Source organism: Salmo salar, chromosome 09, assembly GCF_965601325.2.
Source record: "Salmo salar chromosome 09, fSalSal1, whole genome shotgun sequence".
Lineage (NCBI taxonomy): Eukaryota > Metazoa > Chordata > Actinopteri > Salmoniformes > Salmonidae > Salmo > Salmo salar.
The window spans coordinates 149,653,564-149,674,955 of record NC_138299.1 but is presented as its reverse complement, the minus strand read 5'-3'; the positions used below and the strand labels follow the sequence as shown (position 1 = coordinate 149,674,955).

Below are 21,392 nucleotides of genomic sequence, written 5' to 3'. Positions count from 1 at the left end.
GAACAGTGAGAGACAGAATAACAACAAAAAAATCCAGAAAAACACATGCCAAAAATGTTATAAAATCATTTGCATTTTAATGATACTTTAAGAATGTGAAATGTCAGAATAATAGTAGAGAGAATGATTTATTTCCGCTTTTTATTTTTTTTCGTCACATTCCCAGTGGGTAAGAAGTTTCCATACACTCAGTTAGTATTTGGTAGCATTGCCTTTAAATTGTTTAACTTGGGTCAAAGGTTTTGGGTAGCCTTACACAAGCTTCCCACAATAAGTTGGGTTAATTTTGGCCCATTCCTCCTGACAGAGCTGGTGTAACTGAGTCAGGTTTGTAGGCCTCCTTGCTCGCACACGCTTTTTCAGTTCTGTCCACACATTTTCTATAGGATTGAGGTCAGGGCTTTGTGATGGCCACTCCAATACCTTGACTTTGTTGTCCTTAAGCCATTTTGCCACAGCTTTGGAAGTATGCTTGGGGTCATTGTCCATTTGGAAGACCCATTTGCGACCAAGCTTTAACTTCCTGACTGATGTCTTGAGATGTTGCTTCAATATATCCACATCATTTTCCATCCTCATTCTGTGAAGTGCACCAGTCCCTCCTGCAGCAAAGCACCCCCACAACATGATGCTGCCACCCCTGTGCTTCACGGTTGGGATGGTGATCTTCGGCTTGCAAGCCGCCCCCTTTTTCATCCAAACATAAGGATGGTCATTATGGCCAAACAGTTCTATTGTGTGTGTGTGTGTGTGTGTGTGTGTGTGTGTGTGTGTGTGTATTCAACTAGTCTAAAGAAGGCCAGTTTTATTGCTTCTTTAATCAGAACAAAACAACAGTTTTCAGCTGTGCTAACATAATTGCTAAATAAATTAGCCTATTAAAATGACAAACTTGGATTAGCTAACAGAACGTGTCATTGGAACACAGGAGTGATGGTTGCTGATAATGGGCCTCTGTACACCTATGTAGATATTCCATACAAAATCAGCCGTTTCCAGCTACAATCGTCATTTACAACATTAACAATGTCTACACTGTATTTCTGATCAATTTCATGTTATTTTAATGGACAAAAAATGTGTTTTTCTTTCAAAAACAAGAACATTTCTAAGTGACCCCAAACTTTTGAACGGTAGTGTAAATCCACACAGTATACTGGATTATACACAGGACTGTATTAGTCTTTATCACCAACATAGGTCACAGCTTCCCTCAGTACACATTCTTAGAACTCCTTCATGTGGCATTTCTAGGAAAGATGTTATTTTCCATCGACTGCTCAGGTCAAGAACCCGTTTTGCACAAAATAAAACACATGCTGAGTCAGACAGAGATTTTAATGGTCCTGAGCAGCTCAAATGATGTTTTATCTGTAGAAATCTGGATGGTAATCAATCAGTCTCTGGTAGACTCAATAATGCTTAGTAATAGTTCCAGTTTACCAAGTGTTTTTACTCAAAGCATAATGTTTACCTCTCAACTTAATATCAACCAACAGCTGGCCCTGCCATGCCACATCCTTCCTCTTCAGACAGCATAACTCCAAATCCTCTCTTCTCTTCCTCTTCCTCTCCCTCTCCCAGTCCCACCAGGCAAATTCCCTTACTCAGTCACTCAGTCACATGTACTTGGATGCGTCTCAGTCTGTCTGTGTTGTGGAATTGGCAGGAAATCAATTCGGGACCAGGTCTCCTCTGCGTCTTTCCCCTCCTTCCTTCCGGCTCTAAAGTGTCCATTCAGGGCTGAGCGGGAGGCGAGCATCAGCACATCCCATCCCTGTCCCTTATCAAGCCGGGCAGAAAAGGTCATGGCCACATTGTTCCTCTGTATCAGCCAGCTCCAGTTACTCCACGCTCTGCACATCTGGCAGCCGCCGCACAAACACTGCAAAACAACCAGGCAGATGCAACACAGTGAAAACTGGAGTGGCTACCAAAAATATACATTTTGGTGAAAATAAATGCATCTTTAATTGTAGCGCTTGTTAATTACAGAGTGCTGTGAAGAGAGAAGAAATGTTGCAGCTCATCGTTATTTATTATGCAAATGTATTCTGTTTTAGTCACAATTAAGTGATTAGAAAGCTGTCGTTCTCTTTCTCTCTTTCTTCTCCTTGTTCTTCCTGTCTTTTTCTTTGCTTTTCAGCATATTACTGTAATGAAGCCATTACTTCTCCAAGTGAATTTTAATGAGTTTTTAACTAACGTTTTAATGAGCTACACATTACCATAAAGCATGGATTAGCCTAAATTGAATTTGGGGAGTTTGTGTTGGGAGGCGAGGGGATATGAGGGGAGAGGTTCATTAAATAGTTAATTATATTGTTTCTCCATCACACTGTATTCCAGGATATCGGCGTCCAGTAGAATCCCCTGCCCGTTGCTTTCTGTCTTCAGTCATTACGGTGCTGGCCAGGGGGAGCCTCGTTAGGCCAAATTAGGACTGCTGGGTGAAAAATGAGCTTTCAAGGAGGGCAGTGTGTTAATGAGTGTTTGTTTAGGCCCTGTGTATAGAGGCAGGGACACCCTCACAGCGCAGGGCAGAGTGTGCTGGAATGTGCCGTCTCTCCCTCCTCCACTAGTTCATTGACATTCTAAGTCTCCTCTCTGTCTCTGATATTTGACCTTCCACCATGTTCGTCCTCTCATCATCACCTGTTGTGTCGTCCTTCTCCTCTACCCTCCTCATCCTATTCCCTCTTCATCCTCTACCCTCTACCCTCATCCTCTACCCTCTACCCTCCTCCTCATCCTCTACCCTCTTCATCCTCTACCCTCCTCCTCTACCCTCCTCCTCATCCTCTACCCTCCCTCTGTTCACTCCACCTTTCACCACACTTGCTTCTCTGTCTCTCTCTCTCCATCCCTGTACATATCATTGTCATATCACAACCATTTCCCCCCCAGCACCCCTGGGTGTTATCTGGTGGGCTGACACCGTGGCTGGTAAACTGGAGATAGGAGGAGGGGTGGAGGACATGGTGTTACATGATTGGATGAGCTGCATAAGTACACCGTAGAGACAGGTAGAGTGGGAATGGAGAGAGAGAGGTAGAGAGAAAAGGATTGACGGAGAGAGAGAAAAGAGATATTGAGCTCTCTGAGCTGATGAAGAGGGCCTTCCCTCTCTCAGTCCTCCAAGGAGACACAGCCTCGGGCACAGCCAGCCAACCAGACAGGTAGCCAGCCAGCAAGACAGGCGGCCGGACATAATGTGCAGCTGTTTATCTGTGCTGACCTCTGACCCCATAAAGGGATATGCGATGTTAAGTGTGAACATGCCCCCTCCCTCCCCGCTGAGGGGGTAATATCTGCATCTGGATGGGGGGCCGAGGTTACCACTAGCTAGTGGGGGGCCCAATGATAGGTTATACAGAGATCTGCCACTGAGATAAATGGAGGGCCCCTCTTTACACTATGCTGTACCCAGAACTACATTATACTGCAGCCTTCAGCATCTACAGCCAGTAATACAAAACACCAAAGGACTCCACAGATAGTTCTAGCATTTTTGGTGGAACGTGACAGATATATTGCCTCGGTTGTCTAAAGAAATATAGTGTCATTGTAATAGCACTCTGATTGGATAGAATAGAAAAAGCACTTCTTCCCAAACACTGAATGAAAAGCTGCTATCATAGCTCAGAGCTAGCTGTTAAAATACACTGAATGAAAAGCTGCTATCATAGCTCAGAGCTAGCTGTTAAAATACACTGAATGAAAAGCTGCTATCATAGCTCGGAGCTAGCTGTTAAAATACACTGAATGAAAAGCTGCTATCATAGCTCAGAGCTAGCTGTTAAAATACATTGAATGAAAAGCTGCTATCATAGCTCAGAGCTAGCTGTTAAAATACATTGAATGAAAAGCTGCTATCATAGCTCGGAGCTAGCTGTTAAAATACACTGAATGAAAAGCTGCTGTCATAGCTCAGAGCTAGCTGTTAAAATACACTGAATGAAACGCTGCTATCATAGCTCAGAGCTAGCTGTTAAAATACATTGAATGAAAAGCTGCTATCATAGCTCGGAGCTAGCTGTTAAAATACACTTCCTACCAGAGTGTGAATAGGAGGTGGTAGTGGTAGCAGTATGGCTGGATGCTGGCGGTGTAGAGTGGAATGGCTCCAGGCCTGAACAGCAGTGATGTAATCCCTTTGTGTTTTCTCAGCCCTGACCTGCCAAGAAATGTATGCAGGGAACGTGAGCCCTTTGCTGCATTTGATGGGAAAGAAATGTAATAAAAAATAATGGAATGGAATGGCGTCAAACACCTGGAAACCATGGAAACCATGTGTTTGATGTGTTGGATACCATTACACCGATTCCCCTCCAGCCATTACCATGAGTCTGTCCTCCCCGATTAAGGTGCCACCAGCCTCATGTGGTGCATGCCAGTCACATGGTAGTGTAGTCATATAAAACAGAAGGTAGGTAACAAGGCTTTAGATACCAACCCGTAGCATTGTGACAGGGAGCAGGAGTGCACAGCCTGTGTGAAACAGCGTCAGACACAGTATGTTGGTTGGACGACCCAGTCGAGTGCCACACACACACCCACACACTCACTCACTCACTCACTCACTCACTCACTCACTCACTCACACGTACACATACACACGCACACACACTCACTCACTCACTCACTCACTCACTCACTCACTCACTCACTCACTCACTCACACACACGTACACATACACACGCACACACACTCACTCACTCACTCACTCACTCACTCACTCACTCACACACACGTACACATACACACGCACACACACTCACTCACTCACTCACTCACTCACTCACTCACTCACTCACTCACTCACTCACTCACACACACACACACACACACACACACACACACACATGCATACGCACACACACCCTAGGACACACACACACATACAACCTAGCACACGCATTCTACACACACACCCTAGCACACACACACACACACGCACCCTAGCACACACATTCTACACACACACCCTAGCACACACATTCTACACACACACACACACACACACACACACACACACACACACACACACACCCTAGCACACACATTCTACACACACACCCTAGTACACACACACACACACACACACACACACACCCTAGCACACACATTCTACACGCACACACACACACACACACACCCTAGCACACACATTCTACACACACACCCTAGTAAACACACACACACACCCTAGTAAACACACACACACACCCTAGCACACGCATTCTACACACACACCCTAGTACACACACACACACACACCCTAGCACACACATTCTACACGCACACACACACACACACACACCCTAGCACACGCATTCTACACACACACCCTAGTACACACACACACACACCCTAGTAAACACACACACACACCCTAGCACACACATTCTACACACACACCCTAGTACACACACACACACACACACACACCCTAGCACACACATTCTACACGCACACACACACACACACCCTAGCACACACATTCTACACACACACCCTAGTAAACACACACACACACCCTAGTAAACACACACACACACCCTAGCACACGCATTCTACACACACACCCTAGCACACACATTCTACACACACACCCTAGCACACACATTCTACACACACACCCTAGCACACACATTCTACACACACACACGCACACACACACACACACACCCTAGCACACACATTCTACACACACACCCTAGCACACACATTCTACACACACACACGCACACACACACACACACACACACCCTAGCACACACATTCTACACACACACACGCACACACACACACCCTAGCACACACATTCTACACACACACCCTAGCACACGCATTCTACACACACACACGCACACACACACACACACACACCCTAGCACACACATTCTACACACACACCCTAGCACACACATTCTACACACACACACGCACACACACACACACACCCTAGCACACACATTCTACACACACACACGCACACACACACATTCTACACACACACCCTAGCACACACATTCTACACACACACCCTAGCACACGCATTCTACACACACACCCTAGCACACACATTCTACACACACACACCCTAGCACACACATTCTACACACACACACGCACACACACACACACCCTAGCACACACATTCTACACACACACCCTAGCACACAAACTCCACACACACGTACATTGTAATATTGTTGTATGGTGGTATCATATATTTTGTATTGTAGATATGCAGTGGTGTAATAATGTTATATGATGTTCTGTTTTATCTTTTGTTTTATATGTAATGCAAGTGTTTTAATATGTTTGGACCCCAGGAAGAGTAACTGCTGCCTTGGCAACAACTTATTGGGATCTCTAATAAATACAAAAAAAAAAGGCTCCCCACTCATCCTGCAGTAACTAATGTTCTGGCTCATAGGAGACAATATGCCTCTACACCCGTGTCTGTCTGTACTCAGCACTCTGTAGTGATGCTACAGTAGGTTGTAGTGTTGTTGGATGTTTGCTGAGTCTTCTGTATGGGTGAGAGTGAGAACACAGAGGTACTAAAGTGTTGGGCCAGTAACCAAAAAGTTGCTGGTTCGAATCATTCAGCCGACTAGGTGAAGAATCTGTCATTGTGAACTTGAGAAAGGCACTTAAACCTAATTACTCCTGTAAGTGGTGTTTGCTTAAAATGTAGACACCTCTAATGGCTTCTGGCACAGGCCTCTGACTGCCAGTGTAAGACTTTGGCTGTTAAATTTTTATTTTAGTCATTTAGCAGACGCTCTTATCCAGAGCGACTTACAGTAGTGAATGCATACATTTCATACAATTTCATACATTTTTTTTTCTGTGCTGGCCCCCCGTGGGAATCGAACCCACAACCCTGGCATTGCAAACACCATGCTCTACCAACTGAGCTACAGGGAAGGCTTACAAAGTAGTGTGTGTCCTCTGTGTTTTTCTTTTTGGCAAGGCCCCTCTCTTCCCCGCTCCATCGCTGTTCCACATTGCAAGGCCCCTCTCTTCCCCGCTCCATCGCTGTTCCACAGTGCAAGGCCCCTCTCTTCCCCGCTCCATCGCTGTTCCACATTGCAAGGCCCCTCTCTTCCCCGCTCCATCGCTGTTCCACATTGCAAGGCCCCTCTCTTCCCCGCTCCATCGCTGTTCCACATTGCAAGGCCCCTCTCTTCCCCGCTCCATCGCTGTTCCACAGTGCAAGGCCCCTCTCTTCCCCGCTCCATCGCTGTTCCACATTGCAAGGCCCCTCTCTTCCCCGCTCCATCGCTGTTCCACATTGCAAGGCCCCTCTCTTCCCCGCTCCATCGCTGTTCCACATTGCAAGGCCCCTCTCTTCCCCGCTCCATCGCTGTTCCACATTGCAAGGCCCCTCTCTTCCCCGCTCCATCGCTGTTCCACAGTGCAAGGCCCCTCTCTTCCCCGCTCCATCGCTGTTCCACAGTGCAAGGCCCCTCTCTTCCCCGCTCCATCGCTGTTCCACATTGCAAGGCCCCTCTCTTCCCCGCTCCATCGCTGTTCCACAGTGCAAGGCCCCTCTCTTCCCCGCTCCATCGCTGTTCCACAGTGCAAGGCCCCTCTCTTCCCCACTCTGCTGCTGTTCCACAGTGCAAGTTGCAACTTGATTCTTTCCCCTTTAAGTTTAAAAGTTGACACAGTGGCAGGTGTAGAGCTGCCAATTTAATGTGCTTTACCCCCTGTCTGCTGCTACCCTCCACCCCAATCCTCTCCTGGGGAAGTTGGAGAAATAAATAAATGTGTCTGCCGAGGGCGGATTCATATTCTTCTGATATGTGTTTGTATAGCCTGCAGCCTGACTGACAGATGTAGCCTTTGCAGGCAGAAGGGTATGCATATATAAATATGCTATACTAATCCCCAGTAAGCACACTGGCAGGAGTTTGGGCCTGCTACCTCCATGGGACGTGAGGTGTTTTTGGAGGGGGAAGAGCTGGGGTTATCAGGGGGATAGAAATGCAATTACGTCTGACGTCTGCTCGCCGATATGGGCCTCCGTGCCTGTAAGCCCCAGAGTTAGAGCAAGAGTTGAGATCCTGTACCTACACAGATCCTCTCAAGTTATACATACCACACACACACACACACACACACACACACACACACACACACACACACACACACACACACACACACACACACACACACACAGCAAACACACACTTTCACAAGCTGCACACACATACAGGAAATGTGCTGCTAATAAGTAGTGTAGTGAAGCAGATGGTCAGTGGTAATCATCATGTAGGCAGAAATCCTAGGAGATGCTCTGGATGTTTTTATTATTTGGTACAGGTTGTATCCAATCACGATTGAAGATCCGGATTTGAAATGTGTACATTATTTTGGAATGTGGGTGTGTTTTCCCTGCTTGTCTCTTGTACATGCATCTGTTCATAGCATTGTGTTGGTATGACAGAACCCAGAACCAACACACAGACCATAATCCCTCCAGCCAAATACACTTTATCTGTGTGTTGGCTTGTAGCTGTTGGGAGCTCAGTGTTTGGCCCTGCCACAAAAAGTGTGAGGAGTACCTCGAATAAATAACACACACGCACAATGATTAACACACGGGACGAGACCCGTAATCATCTGCGCTTTCCACAAGGGCACGAAAGCCCAAAACACACAGCACAGGTACTCATACGCACCAACGGACACTGTAACAATAATCGACAAGACTATGGAAACCAAAGGGCACATATATACAAATACTAATCAGTGGGAATAAGGGACAGTTGTGCGTGATGAAAGTTCCGGAGGGATCCGTGACACGTACACGTTGTCCAGTAGATCTGTTTTCCATTTCTTTAAAGGTAATTGATCTGGACAGAAACTCCCATGGCCGCCACCTTCAAAAAAAAGCTACACAAACAACACAAATACCAGAACAACAGGCATTGGCCACAGTGGCTAGTCCATCCCGGTGGTAAGATTTTAGACAGCAGGGCTCTGTTTGTGATGGAAACAGAGGAACCAGGCAGGCTGAGGCTCCAGTCTCCACCCTGTCTGTCTTTGTGTCTGTCCAGGGGGTCTATCTCTCTGGGGCTGGCTAATTACAGCAGCTCTTTAGTGCAGAGTGCTGCATCCTAGCTCGGCCAACAATGGGAGGGACCCCCACCCAGCCACTGCTCTATACCTCTCTGTCAATCCCTCTCTCTGTCTCAATCCGTTTCCCTTGCTCCCTCTCCCACGCTCCCTCCATCGAGAGAGAAGCAGCTCTTTTTGTGTACTCTCTCCTCCCAGTTTGAGAGGGTTTCATTTGAATTTGTGTCACACAAAAGTCCCCCTATGTCCCTCTATGTATCCCCCATCCCTTCCTAAATAAATAACTCAACTCCCAGTGGTGTGGTGGGCCTTGTAAAGCACAGCACAGCAGAGGAGAGGAGAGGAGAGGAGAGGAGAGGAGAGGAGAGGAGAGGAGAGGAGAGGAGAGGAGAGGAGAGGAGAGGAGAGGAGAGAGCAGAAAAGAGCAGTGCACTAGGACCTGTTATCCCAGTCTAATCCAACCCCTTCTCCCTGTGTGTGTACAGGCAGCACCACGGGGGATTTGAACAAGAACCTGTGGTGCTGCCCTTAATTTAGAGCTCCTCAAACATCCCCTTCTTCTTCTTCTTTCATCCTTTACATGTGTCCCCAGATACACGGCTGCAGTCACCGTCCGCCATGACACAAATACTCATTTGGAATTCAGTGAACTTGGTTTGGGTTAAGCGGGAAAACGTCAGCTTGAGCTCACCCAGCATGTTCTAGAATGATCCCCAAGGTGTATTGTAAAGTGTTAACGTGTGCAGCCATTGCCTGGTTGATAATGAGTTGTTCTGTGTGTATGACAGAACACTAGACAGGCTGAGAGGGGATCTGTGTGGCGAAAGGACTACCTGAGGGGGATAAGATAGCGGAAACATTGTTTGCCAGACCACCCACGGACAGTGTGTGTGTGTATGTGTGTGTGTGTGTGGGTGTGTGCCCGCGGTACTGAGCAGTGCTGTGCCTCTGTGAACTCTGTGATGTGAGTGATACCATGCTTCAGGGCATTGTGTGTGTGTTTGAACTGCTGCCTCCCCCGGGACCTCCATTAACTCCAATTAGCCGCTACTTGTGCTAGACCAGTCAGATGAAACCTCACATTTCAGTCTAACACACTGCAGCAGCATCTCACCATGCACACGCACACACACACACACACACACACACACACACACACACACACACACACACACACACACACACACACACACACACACACACACACACACACACACACACACACACACACTAGACATTGCAACTCATTGTGTACACCTAGCTAAGTATTTGATCAAATAAAGTGTTTCGTCATTGCAGTCTTCTCCCCAGGCTCACGTCCCCATCTCTCTCTCCTCTGTCTCTTTCTCCTCAGTGCTGCGTGATGACTTCAGACAGAACCCTACAGACGTGGTGGTGGCAGCAGGGGAGCCGGCCATCCTGGAGTGTATCCCGCCTAGAGGTCACCCTGAACCAACCATCTACTGGAAGAAGGACAAAGTACGCATCGAAGACAAAGAGGACAGGATCACCGTAAGTACTACTACTAACTAACCACATGCTACTAACTAACCACATGCTACTAACTAACCACATGCTACGAACTAACCACATGCTACTAACTAACCACATGATTCTAACAAACCACATAATGCTAACTAACCACATGCTACTAATTAACCACATGCTACTAACTAACCACATGATTCTAACTAACCACATAATACTAACTAACCACATGCTACTAACTAACCACATTCTACTAACTAACCACATGATAAAAACTAACTAACCACATAATACTAACTAATCACATTTTACTAACTAACCACATGCTACTAACTAACCACATAATACTAACTAACCACATGATACTAACCACATAATACTAACTAATCACGTTCTACTAACTAACCACATGATACTAACTAACTAACCACATAATACTAACTAATCACATTTTACTAACTAACCACATGCTACTAACTACCGTAATTTCCGGACTATTAAGCTCACCTGAATATAAGCCGCACCCACTGAATTAAAAAAATATATATTATTTTGAACATAAATAAGCCACACATGTCTATAAGCCACAGGTGCCTACCGGTACATTGAAACAAATGAACTTTACACAGGGTTTAACGAAACACGGCTTGTAACAAAAATAAATAGGCTTTAACGAAACACGGCTTGTAACAAAAATAAATAGGCTTTAACAAAACACGGCTTGTAACAAAAATAAATATGCTTTAACAAAACACGGCTTGTAACAAAAAATAAAAAATTAGCAGTAAGCTTTAGTTGTCTTTTTGCACTGAGTCAATTCCTCACGCTGCTGTTTCCAACGTCTTATCATCGACTCATTAAGACCAAGCTCCCGTGCAGCAGCTCTATTTCCTTTTCCAACAGCCAGATCAATCATCTTCAACTTGAAAGCTGCATCATATGCATTTCTCCGTGTCTTTGCCATGATGAGGGTGACAAAATGACTACCGTAATCAGAATGATGGGAAGTTTGAGAGCGCTCGATTTAATCTAAACAGTAAACAAAAAAGTTGTTTGACCTTAACCCGTTCGGCAATTTCATTGGTCCAATGAAAGCTTCATGCCGCCAAAAAACTGAGCACGTCACAGAATGTGTTTTTTGGAAGAAAAAAATGTTTAAAGCGGGAAAAATCCATATATTAGCCGCGTCATTGTTTAAGCCGCGGGGTTCAAAGCGTGGGAAAAAAGTTGCGGCTTATAGTCCGGAATTTACGGTAACCACATGCTGCTAACTAACCACAGGATACTAACCAACCCCTGGTCATAGACCTGTATGAGGTATGTAGATCAACTTGTTCCCTTGTGTCCTCAGATCCGAGGAGGGAAGCTGATGATCTCCAACACCAGGAAGAGTGATGCTGGCATGTTCATCTGTGTTGGCACAAACATGGTGGGAGAGAGAGACAGTGAGACGGCCCAGCTGACTGTGTTTGGTAAGCATGAATGCCTGACAGTGCTCCCAAACGTGTTGTACATTTTTTTGCTTGGCCTCCTGAGTGGCGCAGCGGTCTAAGGCACTGCATCGCAGTCTTGTGGCATCACTAAAGCCTTTGGTTCGATCACAACCGGCCGTGACCGGTAGTCCCATAGGGCGGTGCACAATTGGCCCAGTGTCGTCCAGGTTTGGTGGAGGGTTTGTCCGGGGGGGGGGCGGGGCTTTACTTTGTTCATCGTGCTTTACCGACTCCTTGTGGCAGGCTGGGTGCATGCAAGCTGACCCCAGCCTTCAGTTGAACAGTGTTTCCTGCAACACATTGGTGTGGCTGGTTTCCGGGTTAAGCGAGTGGGAGGCGGATCATGTTTCAGAGCCCGTTGGGGAGTTGCAGCGATGAGACAAGATCATAATTGGATTGCAATTGGATATCACGAAATTTGGGAGAAAAAGGTGGTAAAAAAAACATTTTGCATACATTTTCTCCTGACCCACCAATTAAACTAAACCATTTTTGACGCTACCTAAGAATCCTTTATGTACAGTAACCGCTGAAGCAGTCAACATTATACTGAGCTGAGTCACTCTATTTATTTGTTTTATTTTTATTGAACCTTTATTTAACTAGGCAAGTCAGTTAAGAACGCATTTTTATTTACAATGACGGCCTACCAAAAGGCAAAAGGCCACCTGTGGGGACCGGGGCTGGGATTAAAAAAATGTATTTTTGTTATATATAAATATAGGACAAAACACACATCATGACAAGAGAGACAACACAACACTACATAGAGATCTAAGACAACAACATAGCAAGGCAGCAACACATGACAACACAGCATGGTAGCAACACAACATAGCAACAACATGGTAGCAACACAACATGGTAGCAGCACAAAACATGGTACAAACATTACTGGGCACAGACAACAGCAAAAAGGGCAAGAAGGTGGAGACAACAATACATCACACAAAGCAGCCACAACTGTCAGTAAGAGTGTCCATGATTGAGTCTGAATGAAGAGATAAAACTGTCCAGTTTGAGTGTTTGTTGCAGCTCGTTCCAGTCGCTAGCTGCAACGAACTGAAAAGAGGAGCGACCCAGGGATGTGTGTGCTTAGGGGACCTTTAACAAAATGTGACTGGCAGAACGGGTGTTGTATGTGGAGGATGAGGGCTGCAGTAGATATCTCAGATAGTGGGGAGTGCGACGGGTATACAGAGATGACCAGTTTACAGAGGAGTATAGAGTGCAGTGATGTGTCCTATAAGGAGCATTGGTGGCACATCTGATGGCCGAACGGAAAAGAACATCTAGTCGCTCTAGAGCACCCTTATCTGCGTGGAATCCATGCAGCAGTGCAGCAGGCAACGGGAGTAGGTGTCACACCCACTTGGGAGAAGCTTTCATTTCTGGAGGCAGTTTTCTTGTATAAAATACCAGTGAATGGTCTTTGAACAGCAGGTGGGGGCTTCGAAGGCCGCTTCAAAGATTCCTGCCACTTGTTGGGCCCAAAGACCTCGACACATTTTACTTCACACCTCAGTGCTAATTGTATTTGTATCTGGTCTGCCCTTGCAAGCCTGGCAGCTCAGTTCCAGGTTGGATGGTGTCCTCAAATCAAATCAAAGTATATTTTTCACCTTACAGTGAAATACTTACTTACAGGCTCTAACCAACAGTACAAAAAAAAGGTATTAGATGAACAATAGGTAAATAAAGAAATAAAAACAACAGTAAAAAAGACAGTAGTGAGGCTATATACAGGCACCGGTTAGTCGGGCTGATTGAGGTAGTATGTACATGTAGATATGGTTAAAGTGGCTATGCATATATGATGAACAGAGAGTAGCAGTAGCATAAAAGAGGGGTTGGCGGGTGGTGGGTGGCGGGACACAATGCAGATAGCCCGGTTAGCCAATGTGCGGGAGCACTGGTTGGTCGGGCCAGTTGAGGTAGTATGTACATGAATGTATAGTTAAAGTGACTATGCATATATGATAAACAGAGAGTAGCAGCAGCAGAGGCTCAGGTCTCTGTGTTTGTTTGCTAGAGCACCCTCCGTATGGCTTGGAAAAAGGAAATCTTAGTCTTGCCTTGGCGCATATCCCTTCATATCCGCTTCCAGACACGAGTTTAGACTTTGTTTAATCCACAAATTTGGCCCAAAATTCAACCCACAATCCAGATTTGAGTTTCGAGTGACTTTAGTCATTTGGCAGCAGCCTACCTGCACGCAGTAGAGAAAGGGTACGGCAAAGCTCGCGCTCTCTATAACTATTGCTGTGTCTGACCTGCCCTATCTATCTATCTATCTATCTATCTATCTATCTATCTATCTATCTATCTATCTATCTATCTATCTATCTATCTATCTATCTATCTATCTATCTATCTATCTATCTATCTATCTATCTATCTATCTATCTATCTATCTATCTATCTATCTATCTATCTATCTATCTATCTATCTATCTATCTATCTATCTATCTATCTATCTATCTATCTATCTATCTATCTATCTCTCTCTCTCTCTCTCTCTCTCTCTTTGTCTTTCTTTCTTTCTTATTTATTTCTCTCTCTATCTTTATCTCTCTCTCTCCCTCACTTTCTCTTTCTGTCCTCCAGAGCGTCCCACCTTCCTGCGTCGGCCCATCAACCAGGTGGTCCTGGAGGAGGAGGGGGTAGAGTTCAGGTGCCAGGTGCAGGGAGACCCCCAGCCCAACGTACGCTGGAGGAAGAATGATGTTGATGTGCCCCGTGGGAGGTAAGACCCTTCTTCAGTAGTACTCTGTTTCCTCTATTTGACCAACTAATCAACATATCAGTCAACCAACCAATCAATCAATCCATGAAACAACCAACTAATCAACCAATCAATATATCAAACAAACAACCAACCAGTCAATCCATCAAAATGTGTATTAGGGAAACACTTTACAGAAAAATATTCAAAGCTGGTTGAGAGAATGCCAAGGCTGTTGGAAAAGCATTCCAGGTGAAGCTGGTTGAGAGAATGCCAAGACTGTTGGAATAACATTCCAGGTGAAGCTGGTTGAGAGAATGCCAAGAGTGTGCAAAGCTGTTATCAAGGCAAAGGGTGGCTACTTTGAAGAATCTCAAATATCAAATATATTTTGATTTGTTTTATACTGTTTTGGTAACTACATGATTACATATGTGTTAATTCATAGTTGTGATGTCTTCTCTATTATTCTACATTGTAGAACATAGTAAAAATATAGAAAAACCCTTGAATTAGTAGGTGTCTCCAAACTTTTGACTGGTACTGTATATTCTTTGATGTCCTCCCTTGGCCCCCCTCTGTCTCCTCCATCATTAGTATTGAGTGATTGATCCTGTATAGCTGAGGTGCCATGATGTAGTTTATATAGGCTAACTAAGGAGTGATCAATGTAAGAGAGACCACTGTCTCCTCTCTCTCTCTCTCTCTCTCTCTCTCGCTCTCTCTCTCTCTCTCTCTCTCTCTCTCTCTCTCTCTCTCTCTCTCTCTCTCTCGCTCTCTCTCTCTCTCTCTCTCTCTCTCTCTCTCTCTCTCTCTCTCTGTGTGTGTGCTGATAACTCTACAGGACAGACAGGACTGATGCCAGCTCTCTCTCACCTGCCCGTCTCAGCCTGCCAGCCAGCAGGCATTAAACAGGACCATTAGGCTGTTCACAACACTCATTAAACACACATGGTAACCTGCTAGCAGCTAGACAAACACACTGTGCCCCCATAGATCTGTCTGTCAATCAGTGGTCAGCCAAAGTGGCCATAACAGAGGCCAGAGTCTGCAGACAGACAGACAGACAGACAGACAGACAGACAGACAGACAGACAGACAGACAGACAGACAGACAGACAGACAGACAGACAGACAGACAGACAGACAGACAGACAGACAGACAGACAGACAGACAGACAGACAGACAGGGTATCTATGAGTGTGCCAACTGAGAACGTGACCCTGGGAGTGTGTGCAGGTGCAGCTGTACAGGTGAGCCCTTGGCACAAAATCACACACACACGCACACACACACACACACCACGCAACAATAAACCCATTCACCCTTTCTGAGAAAGAGAGAGAAACAGAGAGAGCCACACCGGGCCTGTGGGATCTGTGTGTGTCATAGTTTATAGAGAAAACTATCCCACTCTGGTTCCTGTTAAACCTCTTCTCTCCAACTAGTGCCAGCAGTGATGGTGTTCTTGTTTGGTGCCCTCTATTGGCCCTGTGCTCCCTGTGCCCCACTGTGGCTCACAGTCACTGCACAGAGAGTCAAAAGCAGGGCTGCGTCACGTCAGAAGCAGGGTTGTGTCACTACCAAGCTTCAAAGAGACTGGACTGTCCAACACTAGGGTCACTCACTGCTAAGGTCATCCAGTGATTCATTTAAGCCAGATCCTGCCAGAACAGGATCCTGCATCTCTCATTCCAGAACCTATTTTACCAGATCTGGTACCTCTCTTGGCATGAAAAATGATTGTCACTGTTTGCAATGTAAAAAAAAGTGATCAGTGTTGATTCGTGTTGCCTCCACTGTAATTCTCCTGCCCCGTATAAAATGTCATGTGAAAATGTGCCTGATAATTGATTTGAGTTGGGCCGGCCGGGATTTATGGTTTGCTCAACGTCGTAACCTAGAGACCAACATGCTGTTTCTGTGGTGAGAAAGAGAAGCGTGCCTGAATCTCACATAACATGATCTTTTTTGGTTCATGCATTTTTGGTCATCACATTAAACACAGGAGATCAGACATTTGTCAAGGCTAGCTGCCAGCTGCTCTGTTTGTGTCTGATAAGGGTAGGGTTCATAGGGTAGGGTTCATAGGGTAGAGTTCATAGGGTAGAGTTCATAGGGTAGGGTTCATAGGCTAGGGTTCATAGGCTAGGGTTCATGAGGAAGGGTTCATAATGTAGGGTTCATAAGGTAGGGTTCGTAGTGTAGGGTTCATAGGGTAGGGTTCATAGGGTAGGGTTCATAGGGTAGGGTTCATAGGCTAGGGTTCATCGGCTAGGGTTCATGAGGAAGGGTTCATAATGTAGGGTTCATAAGGTAGGGTTCGTAGGGTAGGGTTCATAGGGTAGGGTTCATAGGCTAGGGTTCATCGGCTAGGGTTCATGAGGAAGGGTTCATAATGTAGGGTTCATAAGGTAGGGTTCGTAGGGTAGGGTTCATAGGGTAGGGTTCATAGACTAGGGTTCATAGGCTAGGGTTCATGAGGAAGGGTTCATAATGTAGGGTTCGTAGGGTAGGGTTCATAGGGTAGGGTTCATGAGGAAGGGTTCATAATGTAGGGTTCGTAGGGTAGGGTTCATAGGGTAGGGTTCATGAGCTAAGCCAAAACCAATAGACACAACTAACTTACTCATTCATGTCTTTGATGTAACTTTGCTTCAGGAAATGAGATAGTATTCATTGTAATAAATGTATTAACACACTCATGAGTTTAATAGCATAGGATAAATCCTAGAATAAGAATTTCTCTCTTACTGTATCTTGCCTTTTGAAGTACAGTCGTATTTGGAGGAGAAAGCACCGAACATGGGAAACAAAGGCAGCTAAATGATTAGACGATCAGTATCTCAGTGGTCATAATTACAGTCCCATGTTGTATTTGTTTCCAGTGCTATCTGTAGTCATTCTCCTTTGAAGCAGACTGGATGAATGTGTGAAGGGTGTATTATTTTAATGTGGACGTTCTCTGCAGTCTTTGTTGTCTCTGGGAGTGAACAGTCGTTTTATTGTATAAGTCAGTATCTTTCCCCACTGTGCAGCATATCTGCAGTTACAACATCAAACACACTGCCTGTCTGACAGACAGAAACTTCATAATATGGAATATAAATAAATGTAATTCAGTCTGCCTGCAGATAATGATGCACACATTTTCACACTAACACACATAGCTGCCAGGATATTAAAATACATTGAACACCAGAACCAGTGCCAGCCCTGAAAGACACAGCCACGCTGTGTGTATGTGCCTGTGTAAGCCTGTGTGTATGTGCCTGTGTAAGCCTGTGTGTATGTGCCTGTGTAAGCCTGTGTGTATGTGCCTGTGTAAGCCTGTGTGTATGTGCCTGTGTAAGCCTGTGTGTATGTGCCTGTGTAAGCCTGTGTGTATGTGCCTGTGTAAGCCTGTGTGTATGTGCCTGTGTAAGCCTGTGTGTATGTGCCTGTGTAAGCCTGTGTGTATGTGCCTGTGTAAGCCTGTGTGTATGTGCCTGTGTAAGCCTGTGTGTATGTGCCTGTGTAAGCCTGTGTGTATGTGCCTGTGTAAGCCTGTGTGTATGTGCCTGTGTAAGCCTGTGTGTATGTGCCTGTGTAAGCCTGTGTGTATGTGCCTGTGTAAGCCTGTGTGTATATGCCTTTTATATATGTCCTGTTCCCCCTTCCCTCCCTTTTATATATGTCCTGATCCCCCCTTCCCTCCTTTTATATATGTCCTGATCCCCCTTCCCTCCCTTTTATATATGTCCTGATGCCCCTTCCCTCCTTTTATATATGTCCTGATCCCCCTTCCCTCCCTTTTATATATGTCCTGAAGCCCCTTCCCTTCCCTCCCTTTTATATATGTCCTGATCCCCCTTCCCTCCCTTTTATATATGTCCTGATCCCCCTTCCCTCCTTTTATATATGTCCTGATCCCCCTTCCCTCCTTTTATATATGTCCTGATGCCCCTTCCCTCCTTTTATATATGTCCTGATCCCCCTTCCCTCCTTTTATATATGTCCTGTTCCCCCTTCCCTCCCTTTTATATATGTCCTGATGCCCCTTCCCTCCCTTTTATATATGTCCTGATCCCCCCTTCCCTCCTTTTATATATGTCCTGATGCCCCTTCCCTCCTTTTATATATGTCCTGATGCCCCTTCCCTTCCCTCCCTTTTATATATGTCCTGATCCCCCTTCCCTCCCTTTTATATATGTCCTGATCCCCCTTCCCTCCTTTTATATATGTCCTGATCCCCCTTCCCTCCTTTTATATATGTCCTGATGCCCCTTCCCTCCTTTTATATATGTCCTGATCCCCCTTCCCTCCTTTTATATATGTCCTGATCCCCCTTCCCTCCTTTTATATATGTCCTGATGCCCCTTCCCTCCTTTTATATATGTCCTGATCCCCCTTCCCTCCTTTTATATATGTCCTGATGCCCCTTCCCTCCCTTTTATATATGTCCTGATGCCCCTTCCCTCCCTTTTATATATGTCCTGATCCCCCTTCCCTCCTTTTATATATGTCCTGATCCCCCTTCCCTCCCTTTTATATATGTCCTGATCCCCCTTCCCTCCCTTTTATATATGTCCTGATCCCCCTTCCCTCCCTTTTATATATGTCCTGATGCCCCTTCCCTCCCTTTTATATATGTCCTGATCCCCCTTCCCTCCCTTTTATATATGTCCTGATGCCCCTTCCCTCCCTTTTATATATGTCCTGATCCCCCTTCCCTCCCTTTTATATATGTCCTGATCCCCCTTCCCTCCTTTTATATATGTCCTGATCCCCCCTTCCCTCCCTTTTATATATGTCCTGATCCCCCTTCCCTCCTTTTATATATGTCCTGATGCCCCTTCCCTCCTTTTATATATGTCCTGATCCCCCTTCCCTCCCTTTATATATGTCCTGATCCCCCTTCCCTCCTTTTATATATGTCCTGATCCCCCCTTCCCTCCCTTTTATATATGTCCTGATGCCCCTTCCCTCCTTTTATATATGTCCTGATCCCCCTTCCCTCCTTTTATATATGTCCTGATCCCCCTTCCCTCCCTTTTATATATGTCCTGATGCCCCTTCCCTCCCTTTTATATATGTCCTGATGCCCCTTCCCTCCTTTTATATATGTCCTGATCCCCCTTCCCTCCCTTTTATATATGTCCTGATCCCCCTTCCCTCCCTTTTATATATGTCCTGATCCCCCTTCCCTCCCTTTTATATATGTCCTGATGCCCCTTCCCTCCTTTTATATATGTCCTGATCCCCCTTCCCTCCTTTTATATATGTCCTGATCCCCCTTCCCTCCCTTTTATATATGTCCTGATCCCCCTTCCCTCCCTTTTATATATGTCCTGATCCCCCTTCCCTCCCTTTTATATATGTCCTGATGCCCCTTCCCTCCTTTTATATATGTCCTGATGCCCCTTCCCTCCCTTTTATATATGTCCTGATCCCCCCTTCCCTCCCTTTTATATATGTCCTGATCCCCCTTCCCTCCTTTTATATATGTCCTGATCCCCCCTTCCCTCCCTTTTATATATGTCCTGATCCCCCTTCCCTCCCTTTTATATATGTCCTGATCCCCCTTCCCTCCCTTTTATATATGTCCTGATCCCCCTTCCCTCCCTTTTATATATGTCCTGATGCCCCTTCCCTCCCTTTATATATGTCCTGATCCCCCTTCCCTCCCTTTTATATATGTCCTGATCCCCCTTCCCTCCCTTTTATATATGTCCTGATCCCCCTTCCCTCCCTTTTATATATGTCCTGATGCCCCTTCCCTCCTTTTATATATGTCCTGATCCCCCTTCCCTCCCTTTTATATATGTCCTGATCCCCCCTTCCCTCCCTTTTATATATGTCCTGATCCCCCTTCCCTCCCTTTTATATATGTCCTGATCCCCCTTCCCTCCCTTTTATATATGTCCTGATGCCCCTTCCCTCCTTTTATATATGTCCTGATCCCCCTTCCCTCCCTTTTATATATGTCCTGATCCCCCCCTTCCCTCCCTTTTATATATGTCCTGATCCCCCTTCCCTCCCTTTTATATATGTCCTGATCCCCCTTCCCTCCTTTTATATATGTCCTGATCCCCCTTCCCTCCCTTTTATATATGTCCTGATGCCCCTTCCCTCCCTTTTATATATGTCCTGATCCCCCTTCCCTCCCTTTTATATATGTCCTGATGCCCCTTCCCTCCCTTTTATATATGTCCTGATCCCCCTTCCCTCCCTTTTATATATGTCCTGATCCCCCCTTCCCTCCCTTTTATATATGTCCTGATGCCCCTTCCCTCCCTTTTATATATGTCCTGATGCCCCTTCCCTCCCTTTTATATATGTCCTGATCCCCCCTTCCCTCCCTTTTATATATGTCCTGATCCCCCTTCCCTCCCTTTTATATATGTCCTGATCCCCCTTCCCTCCCTTTTATATATGTCCTGATCCCCCTTCCCTCCCTTTTATATATGTCCTGATCCCCCTTCCCTCCTTTTATATATGTCCTGATCCCCCCTTCCCTCCCTTTTATATATGTCCTGATCCCCCTTCCCTCCCTTTTATATATGTCCTGATGCCCCTTCCCTCCTTTTATATATGTCCTGATC

General features: G+C 45.7%; 1 protein-coding gene across 10 annotated transcripts in view; it reads left to right on the top strand.

The window, feature by feature from the left end:
• Positions 1–21,392, top strand: part of LOC106613191 (roundabout homolog 2) — a 607,381-nt gene that overhangs the window by 474,851 nt on the left and 111,138 nt on the right. For all 10 annotated transcript variants that reach the window (XM_082956430.1, XM_082956433.1, XM_082956436.1 and 7 more), the window contains exons 3-5: positions 10,455–10,612; positions 11,940–12,060; positions 14,690–14,828. In XM_082956430.1, the coding sequence (XP_082812556.1) occupies positions 10,455–10,612; positions 11,940–12,060; positions 14,690–14,828 (418 nt within the window). The remainder of the gene's footprint in view (positions 1–10,454; positions 10,613–11,939; positions 12,061–14,689; positions 14,829–21,392) is intronic.